This window comes from Poeciliopsis prolifica, unplaced genomic scaffold (assembly GCF_027474105.1).
Source record: "Poeciliopsis prolifica strain line A6 unplaced genomic scaffold, Auburn_PproV2 SCAFFOLD070, whole genome shotgun sequence".
Lineage (NCBI taxonomy): Eukaryota > Metazoa > Chordata > Actinopteri > Cyprinodontiformes > Poeciliidae > Poeciliopsis > Poeciliopsis prolifica.
This window is the reverse complement of record NW_026562445.1, coordinates 1,685,251-1,703,295: the sequence shown is the minus strand read 5'-3', so window position 1 is coordinate 1,703,295 and position 18,045 is coordinate 1,685,251. Positions and strand designations below refer to the sequence as shown.

General features: G+C 38.6%; 2 protein-coding genes and 1 long non-coding RNA gene across 3 annotated transcripts; 1 reads left to right on the top strand and 2 right to left on the bottom strand.

Annotated features, from left to right (window-relative positions):
* Window positions 1-586: 586 nt before the first annotated feature.
* slc35e3 (solute carrier family 35 member E3) lies at window positions 587-5,897 on the bottom strand. Its single transcript, XM_055020731.1, has 8 exons — window positions 5,609-5,897; window positions 4,492-4,956; window positions 3,857-3,967; window positions 3,717-3,776; window positions 2,977-3,075; window positions 2,798-2,880; window positions 2,594-2,678; window positions 587-2,490 (listed from the first exon to the last, which is right to left on the bottom strand). The coding sequence occupies exons 2-8, from the start codon at window positions 4,891-4,893 to the stop codon at window positions 2,389-2,391; spliced, it is 942 nt and encodes a 313-aa protein (XP_054876706.1). The 5' UTR covers window positions 4,894-4,956; window positions 5,609-5,897; the 3' UTR covers window positions 587-2,388.
* A 566-nt stretch (window positions 5,898-6,463) lies between these two features.
* On the top strand, window positions 6,464-18,030 carry nup107 (nucleoporin 107). Its single transcript, XM_055020729.1, has 27 exons — window positions 6,464-6,538; window positions 7,473-7,552; window positions 7,914-8,003; window positions 8,586-8,671; window positions 8,749-8,884; window positions 8,963-9,066; window positions 9,783-9,898; window positions 9,967-10,015; window positions 10,234-10,305; window positions 11,054-11,142; window positions 11,212-11,287; window positions 11,370-11,483; window positions 11,571-11,661; window positions 11,758-11,837; window positions 12,381-12,440; window positions 13,032-13,177; window positions 13,256-13,304; window positions 13,392-13,461; window positions 13,922-14,037; window positions 14,111-14,300; window positions 15,106-15,212; window positions 15,611-15,713; window positions 15,811-15,971; window positions 16,036-16,161; window positions 16,704-16,817; window positions 16,960-17,127; window positions 17,810-18,030. The coding sequence occupies exons 1-27, from the start codon at window positions 6,531-6,533 to the stop codon at window positions 17,915-17,917; spliced, it is 2,709 nt and encodes a 902-aa protein (XP_054876704.1). The 5' UTR covers window positions 6,464-6,530; the 3' UTR covers window positions 17,918-18,030.
* On the bottom strand, window positions 14,204-15,675 carry LOC129351900 (uncharacterized). Its single transcript, XR_008604800.1, has 3 exons — window positions 15,584-15,675; window positions 15,029-15,191; window positions 14,204-14,316 (listed from the first exon to the last, which is right to left on the bottom strand). It is a non-coding gene; the product is annotated as an uncharacterized LOC129351900 (long non-coding RNA).
* Window positions 18,031-18,045: the final 15 nt, after the last annotated feature.

Here is an 18,045-nt window from a genome sequence, read left to right as displayed (position 1 = left end):
TGTAGTTGTATGCTAGGCTATGCTAGGCGGCTAATATAACTTTAAAACTAGCATTTTTCTCCTCAAACACTCCCACTAAGGAATGAAATAATCATTTCAGTTTTTATAGTACACTATTTATCGCACATAATATATATATATTTTTATAGTTATTACTATTTTTAAATAGTTGACATTACTTGCATCTTTTAAATTTTTTTTTTTTTTCATTTTTTTTTTCAAAAATAAATGTAACAGAAAAGATCACACAACATAGCAATCAGATTAAAATCTAGACTTTAACTTGGCCACAACAAAACCTTAACTTTAATGTTGAGTCATGCTGCATAACTTTTCTTCACCTGAGGAAATTATTGAAAAAATACTTTCTGTACTCAGGTTTTGTTTGATTTTGACATAATTTGTAAAGAAAAAAAATCTAATTAATTTCAGAGCCAAAAATATGTTTTATTTTTATCAATTCTTAAAAAGACTTGAAATAAAGGTTTTCTCTTACCATTTATCAATTAAAATGAAAATTAATTATTGAGATGTACTCAATTTTACACAAGTAAGCACTCAAGAGGAAATTATAGCATAATTTCAGCAGTTTATTGCAGAATATTGCAATTTTTCACATTACAACCCAATTTATTACAACTCGTTTTATTCCATATTAAAACAACAAAACATAAACAAAAAGACAAAGAATAAAAAAGAAATCTACTGCAGAATGTAATTCAGCTTCAAACAGAAAATAATAACTCAGACTAAATTAATAAAATATAGAAATTGGTAAAAAAAAAAAAATAATAATTTGACGATGATTAAAGCATGATTATTCTTCTCTGAAAAAATAAAACTGAAATGAATCCATTCAAGGAAAAACTGCATCGCTGAAATGTCTGAGGCTAAATTCAGCCAGGAAAAAATGAGTTATCAGCTAAAACTGATTCCGCCAGGTAAAGATTTGGTTTCCTGATTCACCAAACTGAGTCCCAGTTTCAAACATCGAGCATCGAGGATATCTTGTCCTCTTCTACACCGTGGTGTGCTGGGGAGGCAGCACATCCAAGAAGGACACGTCCAGACTGGACAAACTGATCAGGCGTGCCGGCTCTGTGGTCGGCATGAAGTTGGACTCTCTGGTGACGGTGGCAGAGGCGAGGACACTGAACAAACTGCTGGACATCATGGACGATAGCAGCCACCCTCTACACGCCGTCATCAGCAGCCAGAGGAGCCTGTTCAGTGACAGAGTGCTGCTTCCCAAGTGCCGGACCAATAGATTCAAGAACTCCTTTGTCCCCCACGCCTTCAGACTGTACAACTCCTCACTGGGGGGTCGGAGGTGACACAGGACAGAGGGAAGAAGGAGTAGTTTTTCTACAAATGTGAACTCCATATTTATCAGGCCAAACCATACAGTGCAATACCATATCACTGGTCAATCTATCCACCAAATTGCTATAATTTCCTTTGTGTTGTATTTATATTCTTTGTTTTGTATTTAATTTGTATTTTTTTGTATTCTTTTATGTATGCTTACTGTGTGCCACATTTTTGCCTGTGAGCTGCTGGTAACTATAATTTCCTGAGGGAGTCTTCCCAAGGGATCAATAAAGTCAAGTCTAAGTCTAAGTCTAAGTCTATCTTATTTTCAGTTAATAATTAATTAAATTTGATGAAAAACTACAAGAGAAAATCTGCCAGTGGAACTGATACTTTTTCATCAATATTAAGAAATTATTGACCTAAAACAGGTTCCTATTTGTTGCTGAAGATTACTTGATAAGAGTTGATGTATTTGGAGTGAATGATCTGAAATAGTCGACTTCTTTGCTCCTCAAACATTTAACCAAACATTAGAGGGTGTATTTTGTTTTCTTTGTAAAAAGCCTATATGCTTCAAACTTGATTGATAAAAAGGCAGTCGTTGTTTTACATAATCAAAATCACTCTAGAATATGATTAAATAAATCATTAAACACCTAAAATGAACAACACTGAAGCCCATGATGAGTGGCAGCGCAAACGATGTTCAGAATAGGCACCGTCAGCAAAACGCTTTGTTTTGGTCTGATTTCTGTTGATCTGTTGCTCTAAAACTGTCCAGTTTGTCAACTAAATCTCAAATATTTGCAGGAAATTCTGCAGACAACTCAGACCCAAATCCGTCCAAACAAAAACTCCTGAAAGGTCGTTATCCTGATCTTTTTTGAAAACGAAAATGTTGTTTTTTGAAGCTAACATTGCTTTGGATTTTGAGTTGAGACAATGCTGCGATTTGTTTCCGCTTCTCTTTCTGAAGAGTCAAATTTTAAAGAAATGTTTTGTTCCTCTGAAGGACATTCTGAGACATCTAAGGAGGTTTCTTCATCTGGTTGCTGTGAGGGGTCAGAGGTCAGCCTATGGCTTCTGAGCCAGGCGGCTTTTTCCCTCTTCCTGTTCAAGCAGCTTGAAGTGAGTGTAGGACAGGATTCCTGCCAGCGTACAGAGAATTCCCAACGCCTGATGGACAGACAGAGACAGAGAGACAGATAGACACGGAGAGAGCTTAGCAGGATATTAATGGTTGACTCCACAGAGAAGAGCTAGAGGAAGTTAGCTTCACCTGGTTAAGAGACAGCGGGTCGTGGAAGAGCAGATATCCTCCAATCAGAGTGATGCAGAACTTGAAATGACCAAACATGTTGTAGCTGAAGGAGGGAATCAAGGGACAACAAACGGATGGCTGAACGGACGGATAAACAAATAATCCCTCCTGAACCACCTGAGCCCTCATCACCTCTCCCTCCCCTCCGTGCCTGAAGGATACGTTACAGCCGAAGTGTTCCCAATGATCCAGTAGATGGAAAGGTTAACGAGGAACGCCACCACGCCAGAGAACAGCACCGCCACCTGGTCAGAGGGAGAACAGCAACGTTCATACTTCAGAAAAAAACCAGGGTTAGCTGCTGCGAATTAGCATTAGCATTAGCATGTTTGATGTCTGACCAGAGCAGGCAATGACCAGGGTCCGAATATCCCGCCGTCTCCGGCCAGCGGCTCAAACAGCGGGATGATCCCAAGGAGGATGGCGGATGAGAGAGGAGCCTGAGGTGTACGGAGGGCCAGAAGGGACAAGATTAAACAAATATGCAATGAAATAAATGAATGTCTCATTAAATTATGTAACATACATTTAAATCATGAAATTAAATACATATATTTTAAACTAATTTCATTTAAAAATACACATAATGAAAATGAAGAAAAAAGTAATGCACAGATTCTCAAAATTCTCTTTGGAAATCTGAAAAGTGTGGCATGTATTTGTTTTCCGGCCTTTCAGTTTTTGTATCCACCAGCTTTTCACATTTAGATGCTACAATTCTTGCAAATACTTCTTAGCAAACTTAGCCAAACTGGGTGAAGTGCGTCTGTGAAAAGCAGTTTTAGTCGTAAAATAGTTACATTTGGGTTTGGACTTTGATTAGGCCATTTTAATATATGTTCTGATCTAAGACATTACAGCTCTGGCAGAAATTTTCTCCCTATCATCAGCCAGTATTTAGGAGTTCCCCTGCTTTATAAACGTACCCCTTCAGCATGACGCTGCTGCTGCAGCGTCTGTTTTTGACCAATATGGCGTTTTGCATGTAGGGCAAAAACTGCACATGTTGTGAGTCAGCAATGATTAGAAAAGTCCCAACGAGGAGCAATAACTGACCTTCGACCTGCACCAGACTTCTTACCTGATAGTAGAGAAGTTGCATTGAGTTCACCTGGAGCTCATGTTGTTTCGCTCCCACCCACTGAAACACAAAAAGGGTTTTAGCGTCATTTCAGTTTTGTTTGCTGCTATCAGAGGATCCATGGGTGGATATTTACTCACCACTTGGTAAAGTGAAGTGACAAGAACCCCCAGTGTGGCAAAAACCGTCCCCAACAGGTTGAAACGCACGTCATAGTAAGAGTTCAATATCACCCCCAAAGTTATGGGTACCTGGAAGGACAAATGAAGCAAAACTGAATGTTTTATCAAGGAAATAGCAGATTTCCAAAATTAGGCTTTTATTACTACAACAAACAATTATATTTATAATTGATTAAAAAATTGGCACATTCTGTAGATTTATCATTTAATCACTTCACCCTTCTTTACACAATATTATATATATATATATACATTAAAACATGCAAATAAACAATTCAATTTGTTTATTGAATGAAGTAAAATTGATTAGTTAATTAATTGGATTATTAATTCAATTAGTTGCAAATATTCTGATTACTTGCAATTAACTCAATCAAAATTACTCTGATTAATCATTATTTAGCTGGCTAATTGTGAGTATTCCAATTAGTTACAATTAACCCAATCAATTTTACTTTATGCAATAAGTTGCGATTATTCTGATTAGTCCCAATTACACACAGTTAATCACAATTAGTAATGATTAATTGTTATTATTCTGATTAATCGTTTGAGCCCTATAGATTATATAGATACATATAGATTTTCCTCACTAGCGTCAGCTTAATCTTGGTAGAGAAAGTCTTCTTGTAATATGTGGTCTGGATGAGGATGATGACGGGCGTGGTCATGACTTTGGCCAGCTGGTACGTGCCTATCGAGTTGTTCTGCAGAGAGAGGTTGGTGAAGGCCACAAAGCCACAAAAGCTGAGTGCCAACCACATGATCCTGCGCACTGGTAGGCTTTTTGGACAGAAAATGTCCATTTTCTGGCAGATGTAGAGTCCCAACCATGTGACCACAAAATGAACGAGGGTGAGGGTCATGTTGGGGAAGCCGTAGTGGACGTAGATCCACTTGTTGATAAAGACGATGCAGATGGAGGAGAAGAGGTTGACCAGCAGGCCGGTGATGATTCGCCGGTTGGCTGGAAGCCCAAAGAGCTGCTGGGCCATGGTTCCGGATGGCTCCCAGTTCAACTTTTCCCAGGTCGGATTTGTCACGCTCAAAATGCAGGACTACAGAGGAGAAAGAGCAGATCGGAGAAAATACAATCTAAAGATAAGAATATTAGAAGTGAGTTGATCCAAAGTTCATAAACTCAACTTTTATTATTATTATTATTATTATTATTATTATTATTATTATTATCATATTGAACTCCAGAAGCAAACGGATCCAGAGATAGTACAGTTTTTATAGAACATGGATGGATGGATGAATGGATGGATTTTGGATAAATGAATTGGAAAAAAGGAAACTAATGGATGCACAAAACTTCACCAAATTATTGAACATGTAAACAAATTGAGGGTTGAAAAGATGGACAAATGAGCAGATGGATGAATGCATCAACAATTTGATGGACAGAGAATAAAGTCTGGAACTACAGTGACTTTCAACATTAATACAGGAATCAAACCCAACCTTTAGTCCTCAACAGCTCAGAAAGCCTCGTTATTCAGTGGAGACATTTGACTCCAAAGATTTATAAGTATCCTTTATGAACAGGAAAATTTACATATATTTTTTCCCCCAAATTTTGTAAATATTATATAAATAATTTAAAAGTGAGTTCCTGTAGCTTTAATGAGAAATGTAGTTTTAATTTTAGAAACACACAACTTGTCATTGTGTTTGAGAGACTGCCACGCAATAAGAAAAGTTTACCTGGGGGTCTCCATCTTCCTTTCTCCTTCCCTGCTTCACTTCGGGATCCGCTCCGGAAATAACCGAGCCAATCCCAGCCTCGGTTCCCCGTCCTTCCTGCTGCAGTCCCGGGGTTTCCAGAGCCAGAATCTCTACCGAACCTGTGGATTATTCTTCCCAGCCCGTGAACATGCAGCGGTCCAACTGACTAAAGCCTGAGTCGTCCTGTTTGTTCCTGTTTCCTCCGAGTTTCACACCGCGGAGCCACAGCGGCTGCTAACGGAGCGGAGGGGCGACAGGAGAGCAGAGATGGGTCGCGTAAAGAGATGCCTACACACACACACACACACACACACACACACACACACACACACACACACACACACACACACACACACACACACACACACACACACACACACACACACACAAATGTTCTCGTAATATTATGACTTCATTCTCAAAATGTTATATCTATTTTAATTATTTTATAAGCATGGCGCCTATTCTCCAGAACTCAATAATAATGTTTCCGTCTGTTCATCTTTTATTACTTTACAATGAGACAACTAATTGGCAAAACACGAGCGTGGAGGAAATAGTTACACAAATTGTAATCATTTCCTACTAAAGGCACTTGACAATTGTTGACTTTATATATTTTATTTTTTCATTCATTGTAAAACACTTTAGTTTAGCCCAGTGGTTATTTTAAAGGACCGTAAAAGTCAATTATTTGTTATTGTTGTTATTCTTTAACATTTAAACACGAAGAAACTTAATTTACTTTAAAAAATGGCTTTGACGAGCTCCGTGTTGGTGCAATCTAACTCTTTACCTGAGGGGCAGTAGAGAGTATTAAGCGTGTTAATTGACGGAGAGTTTAAAAGAGAAGAAGGAAGCCTGCTAAACCTCGTGAAGCGGGAACTGATAGCTCTCCAAAATGGACTGGTAAAATAAGTCATTGTACAATTTTAAGTTTTTAGTTGTGTTTAATTTGCTCCTTGTTTTATATTCTGTTTGTGTTCATTTTCTTGCTGCATAGTTTTTTTTAGCGGCTGCTAACTATGCTAACAATGCTAACCCTTCCTTGCACTGTTAATGCTGATGCTAGCAAGCTAATTTTGTTTGCAGTTTATTTAAATTGTTCATAGTTGAAAATTGGGAAATAAATACATGAACGTGAGTTATAAAATGGAGAAAATAAAGAGGGTCAACTTTAAAACGTATAATAACAGCTTTAATGAAGGATATTTAATGTTATTAGAGCTTTTCTGTATCAGAAAAGTAGATATCAGTCCACAATCACTGTCAAAACCTAGCATCCTGATGATGCTAGATTTAACATTTAATGTCCGTTCGGGATCAATAAAGCGCATTTTAATTTGAATTGAAAACACACCCGTGTTAGATTAGACGAGTTAAGAATGTTTTCCAGAAAGTATGAGAGCTTACAAACCCAGTAAGGCGACTGTTATGAAGCAACCGACACCTTTTCAAGGGGTAGACTCAAATTGTGCGCTATAAAAATTTTATCCAACACCATTTTATAGAGTTGGGTGACCATAACATGCAGTATCACAGATATAAAGCATGTATAGAGTTAATAACTGCACCAATCTACTCACTGGGAACGCAACTGACTCGGCAGTTGTCTAGAAAACTGTACGTTATTTCTCTAAATAGATGGCAAATAATAAAAAGTCGATGCTGAATGAGAATGCTCTTCAAAGAGCAATGCATACAAACACAATGATGGAAAATTGAGTGGAGGAAAAACCCATTAAACTCCATCCATATGTACTATTTCATCATATTTTGATCATTTTAAGTGATCAAATGAATAACAATACCAACTCACCACAAGTGTCTTTTTGTCCTGAAGGGGTCAGAATGAGCTGCCATCTCCAGTGGTGCGAGATGATGAGGTGACGGTCGCTGCCCGCAGGAGGAAGAGAGTGGCCTGTATCCTTAAAGAAAATACTTTTATTTGAGAGCTCAGATAAAAAAAAAAAATCTTGATTTTGACTGTTGCTCTTGGAGAAAACAGATTATTTTTGTTTTACATGAGAGTTCTCCAATCACAGGTCTGTGAATCAGGAGTTCAGAGGATAAAGATGCCATTAGAGAAAATCAGAGTCCAGTAATGTTATTAAAATGCTGTTTGTATTCCTGATAGCTAAGTAGCTTTGTAGCACATGAGAGAACAGTTATTGTTTAGTTGATCATTCGCTAAGTTCTGTTTTTCTGGAGGTTTGAAATGAACCAATCATGGAAATCATTTGTCAGAGAAAAGTTTGCATTATGTTCCTGACTCTGTGCTCAGTCCCGTCACCCGGCGCCAGCCCTATCGGCCCCTCGTTCACCCCGGCCCGCTCCCTGAGGAACACCCCAGCTTCCCTGTTCCGACAGGCCGGTGAGGGTCAAAGTTCAGCTTAGGGTTGGGCAATGTGTTAAAAATAAATAGATTTTCCATCTAGATTTGATTCCAATTTTAATTTCTTAAAAAATAAATTACAACTGACAGAAAATATTTTCAAACAGGGAATTTTATTTTATTAATAATTAGGGTCAAGTTACGATATCTAAAATAAAATATTTGCCAGAAAAGCATTTTATTAACATTTGACTTAAAATTAGAAGAACAATATCAAATGACAGAGTCAAATTACACCTTTAACTCTGGTATTATTACAAACGTATTCTTGTAACATCATAAATTTTATTTTATAAAAAAGAAAATCTTAGCCTGGCCCTAAAACTCCATTGTAAATTTGACTGGAATGCAAAGTCCAAAACAAGGTTGCTGCCTTGACGTTACTGAGCTAAGGAGATCCAAGAAGTTCATTGGCAGGGGGGAATAAAAAATCCAGATTTTCCGAAGATTAAATCTTCAAAACCAAACAATTTGTTTTATCGCCCAAGTCCAAATATTACCATGAAACTGCTCCGTGTTGGACTAAATCCCAAAGTTTGCTCCTGTCTTTTTGTCTCCAAGTCACTCCCAGAGTTCCAGACGTCTCCTCCATTTTGGTCCCTGGCGTTCGGACGCCGCGATATACACAAACACCCCGACACCTCTTGGTGAGACACGCATTCGGAAGCTGGTGTCCATCTTGTATTTGGGTTTGTTTGTATTTAATTTATTTACGTGTGAGCAGAACTTGGAGGACAGCGATTGGACCAACAGCTTGTATACGTCCCCCGTCTCTGGGTTGGACAGCAGCAGCTTCTTCAGAGACGACGAGGCAAACCTGAGCTCAGCGCTGCTGAAGGAAGACGACCCAGGAGAGGCTGGTGAGGGACTCCTGTCTGATTGGCTGCTGTGCCGTTTTGATCATCACGTGTTAACATCGGGCTCTCTGATTGGCTCAGTGGCCGCCAGTCTTTTCCCAGAGTTCCTGGCCTCCTTCCTGAAGCACTCTTCTTCTGCTGTGTTTGAGCTCTTGGAGGATTACCAGAACATCTGCCAGGAGAAGGTACCGGAAACAGAACCATGGAGTTCGGCTTCTTAACTTTTATTTATTCTATTTAAGGCTGGACGATAAATCAATAACAGTATATCTCATATTTGTCATGATACGTATTGTAATTGATTTATTGTGATCAGTGTCACAATAAATGTGTGATTGAATATTCAATATTAAAAAATATTGCTGGCAGTTTCAAGTTAACTCCCCCCCTCCCCCTCAACTTCAGTTGCCTAGCAACAACTGGTTGGGTAACTGGCGCAGGAGCAGTTTAATGTTTCTCCTCAAAACAGCAAAACATAAAAAGCAACAGAATGGAGAGAAAAACTGAATAAAACAGGAAAGGTCACACCAAATGTTATTTAAAACAAAATAACCAATCAATTACTGATATTAACTGATATGTTTTTCAGCCATGTTGTCCAGCCCTTGTTCTAAGTGACTGTGATAAACAATGACATTATTTTGATACCATATTGAACTTAAATATTAATATTAATGCAAGTTTACCCACACACAAAAAAAAAACACTTTAATTTCTAAAGAACATTGAACACTGTAACATTTTTAATATCCAAAATGAATAAAACAACCCAAACAACAATGGTTAAGATGGATTATGGAGTTTAGCTTTTTTTTTTTTTTAAATGGAGTCTGAGAAATGTAAATTTCTGTCTGTGTCTTGCTGAATAAAAAGACAGGACCTGATCTTGGTTCTGTTGCAGGTGAACGTTCTGCAGTCCGTGGTGCTGCGAGCCGGTCAGAACAGTAAGACGGCCGGGGTCCGCTGGCTGCTGCAGCAGGAGAACTGCACCTGGAGGCTCATCGCCTCTCTCTACAGGTAGCCATCCAATTCCCTCGGCACGCCTTGGTCGCCTTTTTAAATTAACCTGGTGTCTGACTCTGCAGAGATCGGGTCCAGTTGGCGCTGGAGGAGGACATGATGATCGACATGGTGGTAAGTGGAAGTTTTTTTTAATTAAAAATGAGACAAAAGCTGCAAGATTAGAAGAATTCCTGAATTTAGAGAAAAAATAGAAAAAAATAAGAGATAATTTCTTCATCTGTCGTTAAGTTTGTTAACCATGGTCACATTTGAGCAATAAACCCGTCAGAGAATGTCGTGCTGCAACCGATGAAAAGTCCAGATGAGATTTTTAAAAACTTTTTCTGCAGGTTCCCAGTGTAAGCGAGAAGGTTGTTATGGAGGAACTTTTCCAGAGAGACGCCGTCGTACGACAGAGTCAGGTAACACGCAAGAAACGGCACCTTGCGTTTTATTTTACAACCTAAGATTATTTTATGTAATAGAAATAAGCTTGAATAAGATAATGAAATTGTCTTTGACTAATTTAGTAATCGATTTATCATTAACTTGCTGAGAAAACAAGTTCAAACCAGTAATTAAGCCAAAACTGCACAAAATAAATACAAATTTTGCATTTAAGATAAAAACAAGCTCTGTAAATATGTTTAGCTAAAACTCCCAAGTAGCATTTGAAATTATTTGAATTTGCATTTTAGACAATAAAATGCTTGTTTTCTTATTAAAAATTGGAATTTAATTATTATTATTGTCATTTTTAATGCATTTCTAATATTGAATAAAAAGGCTCACGTGGTTACATGACAATAATTTTATTTTTTTTAATCATCAGAATAATAAATTGCAAAAATAATTGTTTGTGTTCCTTTAGTTAGTTTCTTTAGTGTAGTTACATTTTTAAAAATATTTTCTAAGTATTTGTAAATTTACTAAAGAGAAAATTAAAATTTTCAGTTTATTCAGATTATGGAAGGTTCAGTTCTTTAAGTTATGGAAAGATATTCAGTCCTGATACTAGAGAAAACTCTGGTTTTATTTTTTATTAAATTCACCATAAAGTATTTTTGTATATGAATTGAATTTAAAGATTAATCTTTGCTCATTGCTACTTTGAACAGTAATGAGCTGCATACGATGTACAATATTGAGATTAAATGCTTTTTACTGCAGCTGGTGGTTGATTGGCTGGAGAGCATCGCCAAGGATCAGATTGGAGATTTTTCCGATAATATTGAATATTACGCCAAAAACGTCTGCTGGTGAGTTTATTGGTTAATGATTCCTCGGTGAAACTCACCTGTGTTTTAAAACGTCTGTCTGCGTTTTAGGGAGCACACGCTTCACGCTCTGAAGATGAGGAGCAATGGTTCCTCCGACTTCCACATTCCTCTGGTCACAGAGCTGGTAAGGCTCGGTTCTGCAGAGGAAACGGATCTGGATGTGTCGTTAGCATGTTAGCATGTACCGGTTGCATCTTTCTGCTCAGGACCCAGACGCTCCCCTCCGGCAACAGCGCCCCCTGGCGGACCTGGACAGAGAAGACGATGCCCGGCTGCTGAAGAACCTGTTCACCCTGATCAGAGCGGGAATGACAGATGAGGTGGAGAAAACTTCACTTTGTTAATCAGGATTTCTCTTCTCTTTCAGCTTTTATTGCTTTTATGCATGTTTTGCATTTTGTTTTCAGGCTCAGAGGCTTTGTAAACGCTGCGGTCAGGCCTGGAGAGCAGCAACTCTGGAGGGCTGGAAACTATACCATGACCCCAACTTGACCTCAGGTCACCACTGCCCACACGTTGACATGATTATTGATCTTAAAAATAGGATTTATGATGACCACAGAAAAATAAGGAATAACCCGACTGTTCCTGCAGGAAACTCAGAGCTGCAGCCTGTTGAGGGAAACCCACACCGAGGGATCTGGAAGGCCTGCTGCTGGAGGATGGCAGAGGAGGTTCGCTCACCTTCACCTGCAGCGTCCAACATATTCACTTATAAATTAAGATGTTTGCAAGTGAAATGAACAAGTCTCCTATGTTGCTTTCTATTTTTTTTCCTGGCAAACACAACTGAATTTAGACAAAATTTTGTTTAACAGACACATTTCACATTTCCACCTAATGATTATTGTAGTCATCAATTATTCTGACTTTTAATTGGATAAGAAATCTGCATATTCTGTATTTTTTTCATAAAAGCCTATTTTCTTACACAATATTAGAAATATATTAAAATGCAAATAAAAATAATTAATCAAAAGAAGCTTAATGTTCCTGTCATGTCATCATGTGACATCACTTCCAGGATCTTTGTAGTTGACAGCCATCTTGATAGTGGCCTGAGTTTGTTACTTTTTAACCAATTTGGCATTTTTTTCGATTGTGTTCTACAGTTAATAATGAATGAATTACTAGGTTGACAATTATTTTAATAGTTGATTAATCACAATGAATCGTTCAGCCCCGATTCAAATCTGAACTGTTTGTTTCTGTTTCAGGAGCAGCTGAACAGATACGAACGGGCGATCTACGGCAGCCTGAGTGGAAACATCAAACCGGTGAGCGTTTCACTTCCCAGGTGGCTCAGAATGAAGCAGGTGTACCCCAAGGTTCGACACTGGGCCCATTCTGAACATAAAGATGTTTCATCAATATCAGGAATTATTGGCTTGAAACAAACTCGCTGAAAATGTACTTAGAAGTTGTTTTATTTCAAGTGAATTAAGAAGTTTGCATTAGAAACTACCAAAAATACTTGGTAGGATGTTCAATAAAACAGTTTGCATGTTCTTTTCTAAATGTAAAAATAAAGAGAAAGGTCCAATTATTACAGTTGATATACAAGTATTAACACCGGTATAAAAGAATAAATACTTGGGTGATTGATTCCCAACTTTAATTTAAAAATATTAAGAAATAAAAGTAAATTTTAACTTGTGGAATTTTAGTCTTTGAATAAAAAACATCTAATATCACTATGAATATTATATGTAATGTAACTTCAATAATATTACAATACAACTTGTTTGTGAACTACAGATGGAAATTAGCCTCTCTGGTTAAATCTGTCATACTTTAATGATTTCTTAATTTTTACGTTATTCGATAATAAATCTGAACGTAAAGTTTCTGGCTCATGGCCGTTTCAGATCCTGGCCGTGTGCGAGTCGTGGGAGGATTGCGTTTGGGCGTACTTCAGGGTTATGGTGGACTCGCTGGTGGAAAAGGAACTGATGTCATCGGGCATGACGCATGAGGGGCTGGAGACACTACCGCGGGAATATTTGGAGACCAAGTAAGACAAAGAGCTGAAGAGGAACTGCAGGAGGAGTTTGTCTCTCATTTCTCTGCCATCTTCTTTTCTTCCTCTCAGCTGGACCATGGAGAAAGTCTTTGAGGAGCTCCAGGCGTCAGAATCGAAGGTGAAACTTCTGACGAATGAATGAGGGGCGACGTTATGAACACATGACTGTAACCTGTGAATATGTGTTTCTATGTCGTTGGAGCAGAGAGTTCTGGAGGAGAGCAGAGAACATTTTCACATCATCCAAAAGTTTGTGATTCTTGGCGATCTGGACGGTGAGATCTCATGGTTTACTTCCTGTATGGTGGCTGAGAGAGGTCAGCTTTACGGCGCCGCATTCTGAGCTATTCTGCCTTGCACAAGTTCACACCCACCAAACATTTTCCATCAGGAGCTTTCCATGGGTCCTTCCTTTCTTCCATGCGCCCTAACGTCTCTCCTTCCTTCCTAGTTGCTTCCCATGTTTCCTACTTTCTCTCCTTCCCTCCAATAATAATTCTGATATCGATTCAGATATTTTCTCTAATTCAATAACATAATACAAAATAAATTATTTCACTAAATGTTTGACTTCATTATTTTTTTAGGGGTGTAAATACTTTTGCCACTAGAATCGGGTTCTTGAAGGGTGTTTACTTTCTTTCAGAGTCTCTAAAAGTGGCTAAAAATCAACAAATTATCTCCAATTTCTGATATGTGTGTTGATTTTTATTTTTTTTGCTCATTCTTACTCAGGTCTGATGGAGGAGTTTTCTGATTGGCTCACAGCCTCTAAGCCCCTCCCTCTGCACCTGCTGCGCTTCATGACTCACCTGGTGTTGTTTTTCCGCTCTCTTGGTTTGTCTTTAAAGGTAAGGTTTTGTTTTTAATATTTCTAATAGTCGTGAAGGGAAGTAGCAGTGAGATAATGTCTTTGCTTTGAAGGAGGAAGTGTGTGTGGACGTGCTGAAAGCGTACGTCTCCCTCCTGATCCGGGACCAGCACACCGACCTGGTGGCGAGTTACGTGGGTCAGCTTCCTGCGGCGCTGGCCACCAACCAGTACGCCGCCTTCCTGGAGACGGTCAGCCAGCCGGAGCGGCGCCCCCGCTGCCTGCAGCTGGCAACTGCAGCAGGTCGGTTGTTGCAAACCTGCAGACATTATTGCAAAGCTTTTAGTTTTTTATTCATCATTCCACAATTTTTAAAAATAATTCAGCGTAAGTGTTGCCTCTTAGCTCTGGATTTTAGATGACCATGAGTTCTGCAGCAGAAAATGTTATTGTTAATGAAGTTTTTAATAACAGTCCTGTCTATTTATGATAAAATGTTATTAAATCAATTAATTGCACCTTAAACTGAATAATAAGTTTTCTTTTCATGTTTTGATCTCAACTAGCCTTTTTTTTTTTTTAAAGGACAATTTTGTTCACAGAGTCTTCAAAAATTTATTTTATGTTTCTGTTGCTTTTGTTCATTTATTTTGGGTATTTAAAATGTCTTACAGACACAGTGTTAAACACTCACTATAATTTAAAATTATTGATATTTGAGAATACATTCTTATTATATTATTTTAAATGGTCTTAATAAACATTGTTTATTGCTGTAACTTCTGGGTAATGTATTTTTGAGCAACATTAGTTATTGTGACAGACATGTTAATTTTATTTTATTGTGATAGTCCTTTTGGGTTTTTTTCAGCAGTTGGTTCTTTTCAGTTTTTCCATTTTTCTAGTTTGATGGATCTAAAACATTTTAATAATTTAAATAAATTATTTTAACGTATTTTTTATATAAAAAAAAAGATTAAATAAAACATTTAGGGTTTAAGTTATGGGATAAATTTTGTATTTTTTCTCACCTTCCCTGTCACTTTGAGGTCTCCACAGCGCCCCCTGGCGGCCAGCTCTCTGAATAACACTGAGCGTCTGTGTTCAGGTCTGGACGTTTCTGCGATCACCCGGCTGGTGGTGGAGACGGTGCGGCGCAGAGACGACGCAGGTTTTACGCATCACAGCCAGACGCTGGAGACAGGAACGACTCAGGTAAAAACCAGCGAAGGATCATTTACAGCTGAAACCACATGTGTTCATACAACGATTCATATTTAACATTAATTTCTAGGAGGGTTTCCTGAACTGCAGTTGATCTTTTTCTGTTCAACATGGAACCAGGAAGAAAAATCTGGTTCATCGAATCTGTCTTAAATTTCTTCCTTTCTTCTCTCCTTTGTTTCCTTCTTTCCCTTCCTCCTTCTTTGCTTTTTTCCTTTCTTCTTTCCTGCCATCCATGTGTCCTAATTTATTTATTTTCTTTCTACTTCCTTTCTAATCTTGCCTACCCTCTTTCTACATTTCTTCCTACTTTCCTTTCTTTCTCCTCTCCTTCAATCCTTAATTCCTCTCTTCCTTCCTACCTGTCACCGTTTCCTCTGCTCTCATAGGACGACCAGCAGAAGATTGACGTCATTGATTGGCTGCTGTTTGACCCCGCTCACCGGGCCGAGGCGCTGAAGCAGTCCAACGCCATCATGAGGAACTTCCTGGGTACTTCTGATTTGCCATCTGGAGATTTTTTATTCTTTTTTGAATCTTTTCTCCTGGTATTGTGACTGAAAGCGCCGCCATCTTGTTTCCGCCTCAGCACTGCAGAAACACGACGCGGCCAAGGCCGTTTTCTCCAAGGTTCCCGAGGATTCGATGAGGGAGATTTATTCGCAGTGGACCGCCGTCGGTCAGACTGCTCCCCTTCCTGCTGAGGACGAGAACGCTATTAGGGAGCACCTGTGCATCAGAGCCTACCTGGTCAGTGGGCGGGGCTCTGATGACATCAGCGTGCCGTACCTATGCTAACGGTATCCGTTTACAGGAAGCCCATGAGGCGTTCACTGACTGGTTCAGCCACAGCAGCTCTGCTCCGCAGAGGCCGGCGTTGGCGCCAGAAGCCAAATTCACAGAGCGAGTGGCCAATGAGATGAAAGAGAAGGAGTATCAGGTAAAAACAGATTCTTAGGCGTAATTGTGTAAAATCTCCTTTTTTAAATTTTTTTTTTATCATGTTCTAAAGTTTTCCCTCATCAAAAACAAACCTGGAGTTTTGCTTTGAGCCTCTAATCTCCAACTTGAAAATGACAAGAAATAGACTTGAAATATTTCAGTTTGTGTGATTTCACTTTCTGAAATGAGGGAGCAAATATTAAACTTTTTCACAGAATGAATTTATTTTTCTGAAAAAATTCAGCTCCATCTACATATTGTCCAATTGAAATCAAATGAATTATTAAATTTCCAGTTTTCTGAGACAGGCAAACAGATTTCATTGAATTGTTACCTTTGCTGCAGTTCCTCCAGTTGAGCAAGCATGAGGCGACAGTGGGGAAGAAAACACTGCTTGTGTTGCTCTCTGAGATTCAGGGATAAAATATTGTTCTGTTCAAAAACAAACAGAAAGTTTAGTCCCAACATGTCTGAAATCGGAATGAAGATCGGCATGTTGCAGTTCCAGTTGGGTGTGAATCGAGTGTTTTTGTGCTTCAGGCCTCCAGGACGGAGTGGTCGAGTCGCCTTGATGTCTTGACTGAAGACGTGAAGGAGAGAATCTACAACGTGTTGCTGTTTGTAGACGGAGGCTGGATGGTCGACAACAGAAAGGTTCGTTCATTTAGGTTTCCCTCCTTTAGCTACAAACGGAAAACAAGAAATAAACATTTTATTGAGCTCGTTTGAATTTACCAAGCGATTGTTGCTTATTGCGCCAGACTGAAATACACTAATTGTGTGTATTTGTTCCTAGGAATCGGAGCCAGATGAGGAGCGAAGCCACCAGATGGCGGCGTTGCGCTCCCTCTGTCTTCCCCGCCTCACCTTCCTGTTGCTCAGCGTGCTGCAGAGTTCCTCCAGACACCAGGAGGCGCTGCGGCTTGCCGACATCATCTCATCTGACCAGCATAAACTCTACCAGGTAACTGGGATAAACTCCAGCTTTAATCGGCTGTCAGTTCTCTACGGCAGGACGCTGGGGCCATGCAGATGGAAACAAGAAGGAAGTTGACTCCAAAGACAGGAATTTTCCAGAAAAAAATAAAATTTATGAGTTCAAAAAGTCAAAAAAAATTTAGGATTACTTGGTAATAAGAGTAACATTTCCAAGCTCCAACATTCAAAAATTTACAAGAAAAAACATTTTTGAGTTTAGATGGTTGAAAATTTGAGATTAGAAATTTCTGTGCTCCAAAAGTTAAAAATGTGTGAGAAAAAGGAAAGATTCAGGAATACTGGCATTAATATATTTTTTTCTAATATATTTTTTTCTAATAGGAATTTTTTTATTTAGATTAATCTCAAAATTTCTGAGATTAATCTCAATTCTCCTAAATCTGGAAAGTCAAAGATTTTTTTTTTCACTTTAAAACTAAGAACCTCCAGATTGATCTCAAAATTTGAGTTTGTTTTGAACAAATGTTTGACATTTTAACTTTAATTTTAAAAAATATGTGAGTAATCTCAAACTTTCTGAGTTTGTTGGAGGAAATTTCCTCTTTCCTTTTTTTCTATGTACAATGGCCCTAATACACCGTCGCAGTTCTCTGCTCTGAGATGACATTTATTGATTGAAATGTTGATGAAGGTTTTCTGCTTTGCAGGTTTTCTCTAAAGAGGAGCTGAGGAGGTTTCTCCAGAAGTTGCGGGACTCGTCGCTCGCTCTGCTGGACCAGGGACTCGACCCGCTGGGCTACGACCTTCAGCAGTGACCTCAGAGAAAAACCTCCACACATCCACATTGTTTGAATTCCTATTCTCTTGTTGTTCTAAATGTTTGTTTTTGCAAAAATAAAAGCTTTTTCTCTCATAGGGGAGCTGTGAATATATGCTTTTGGTT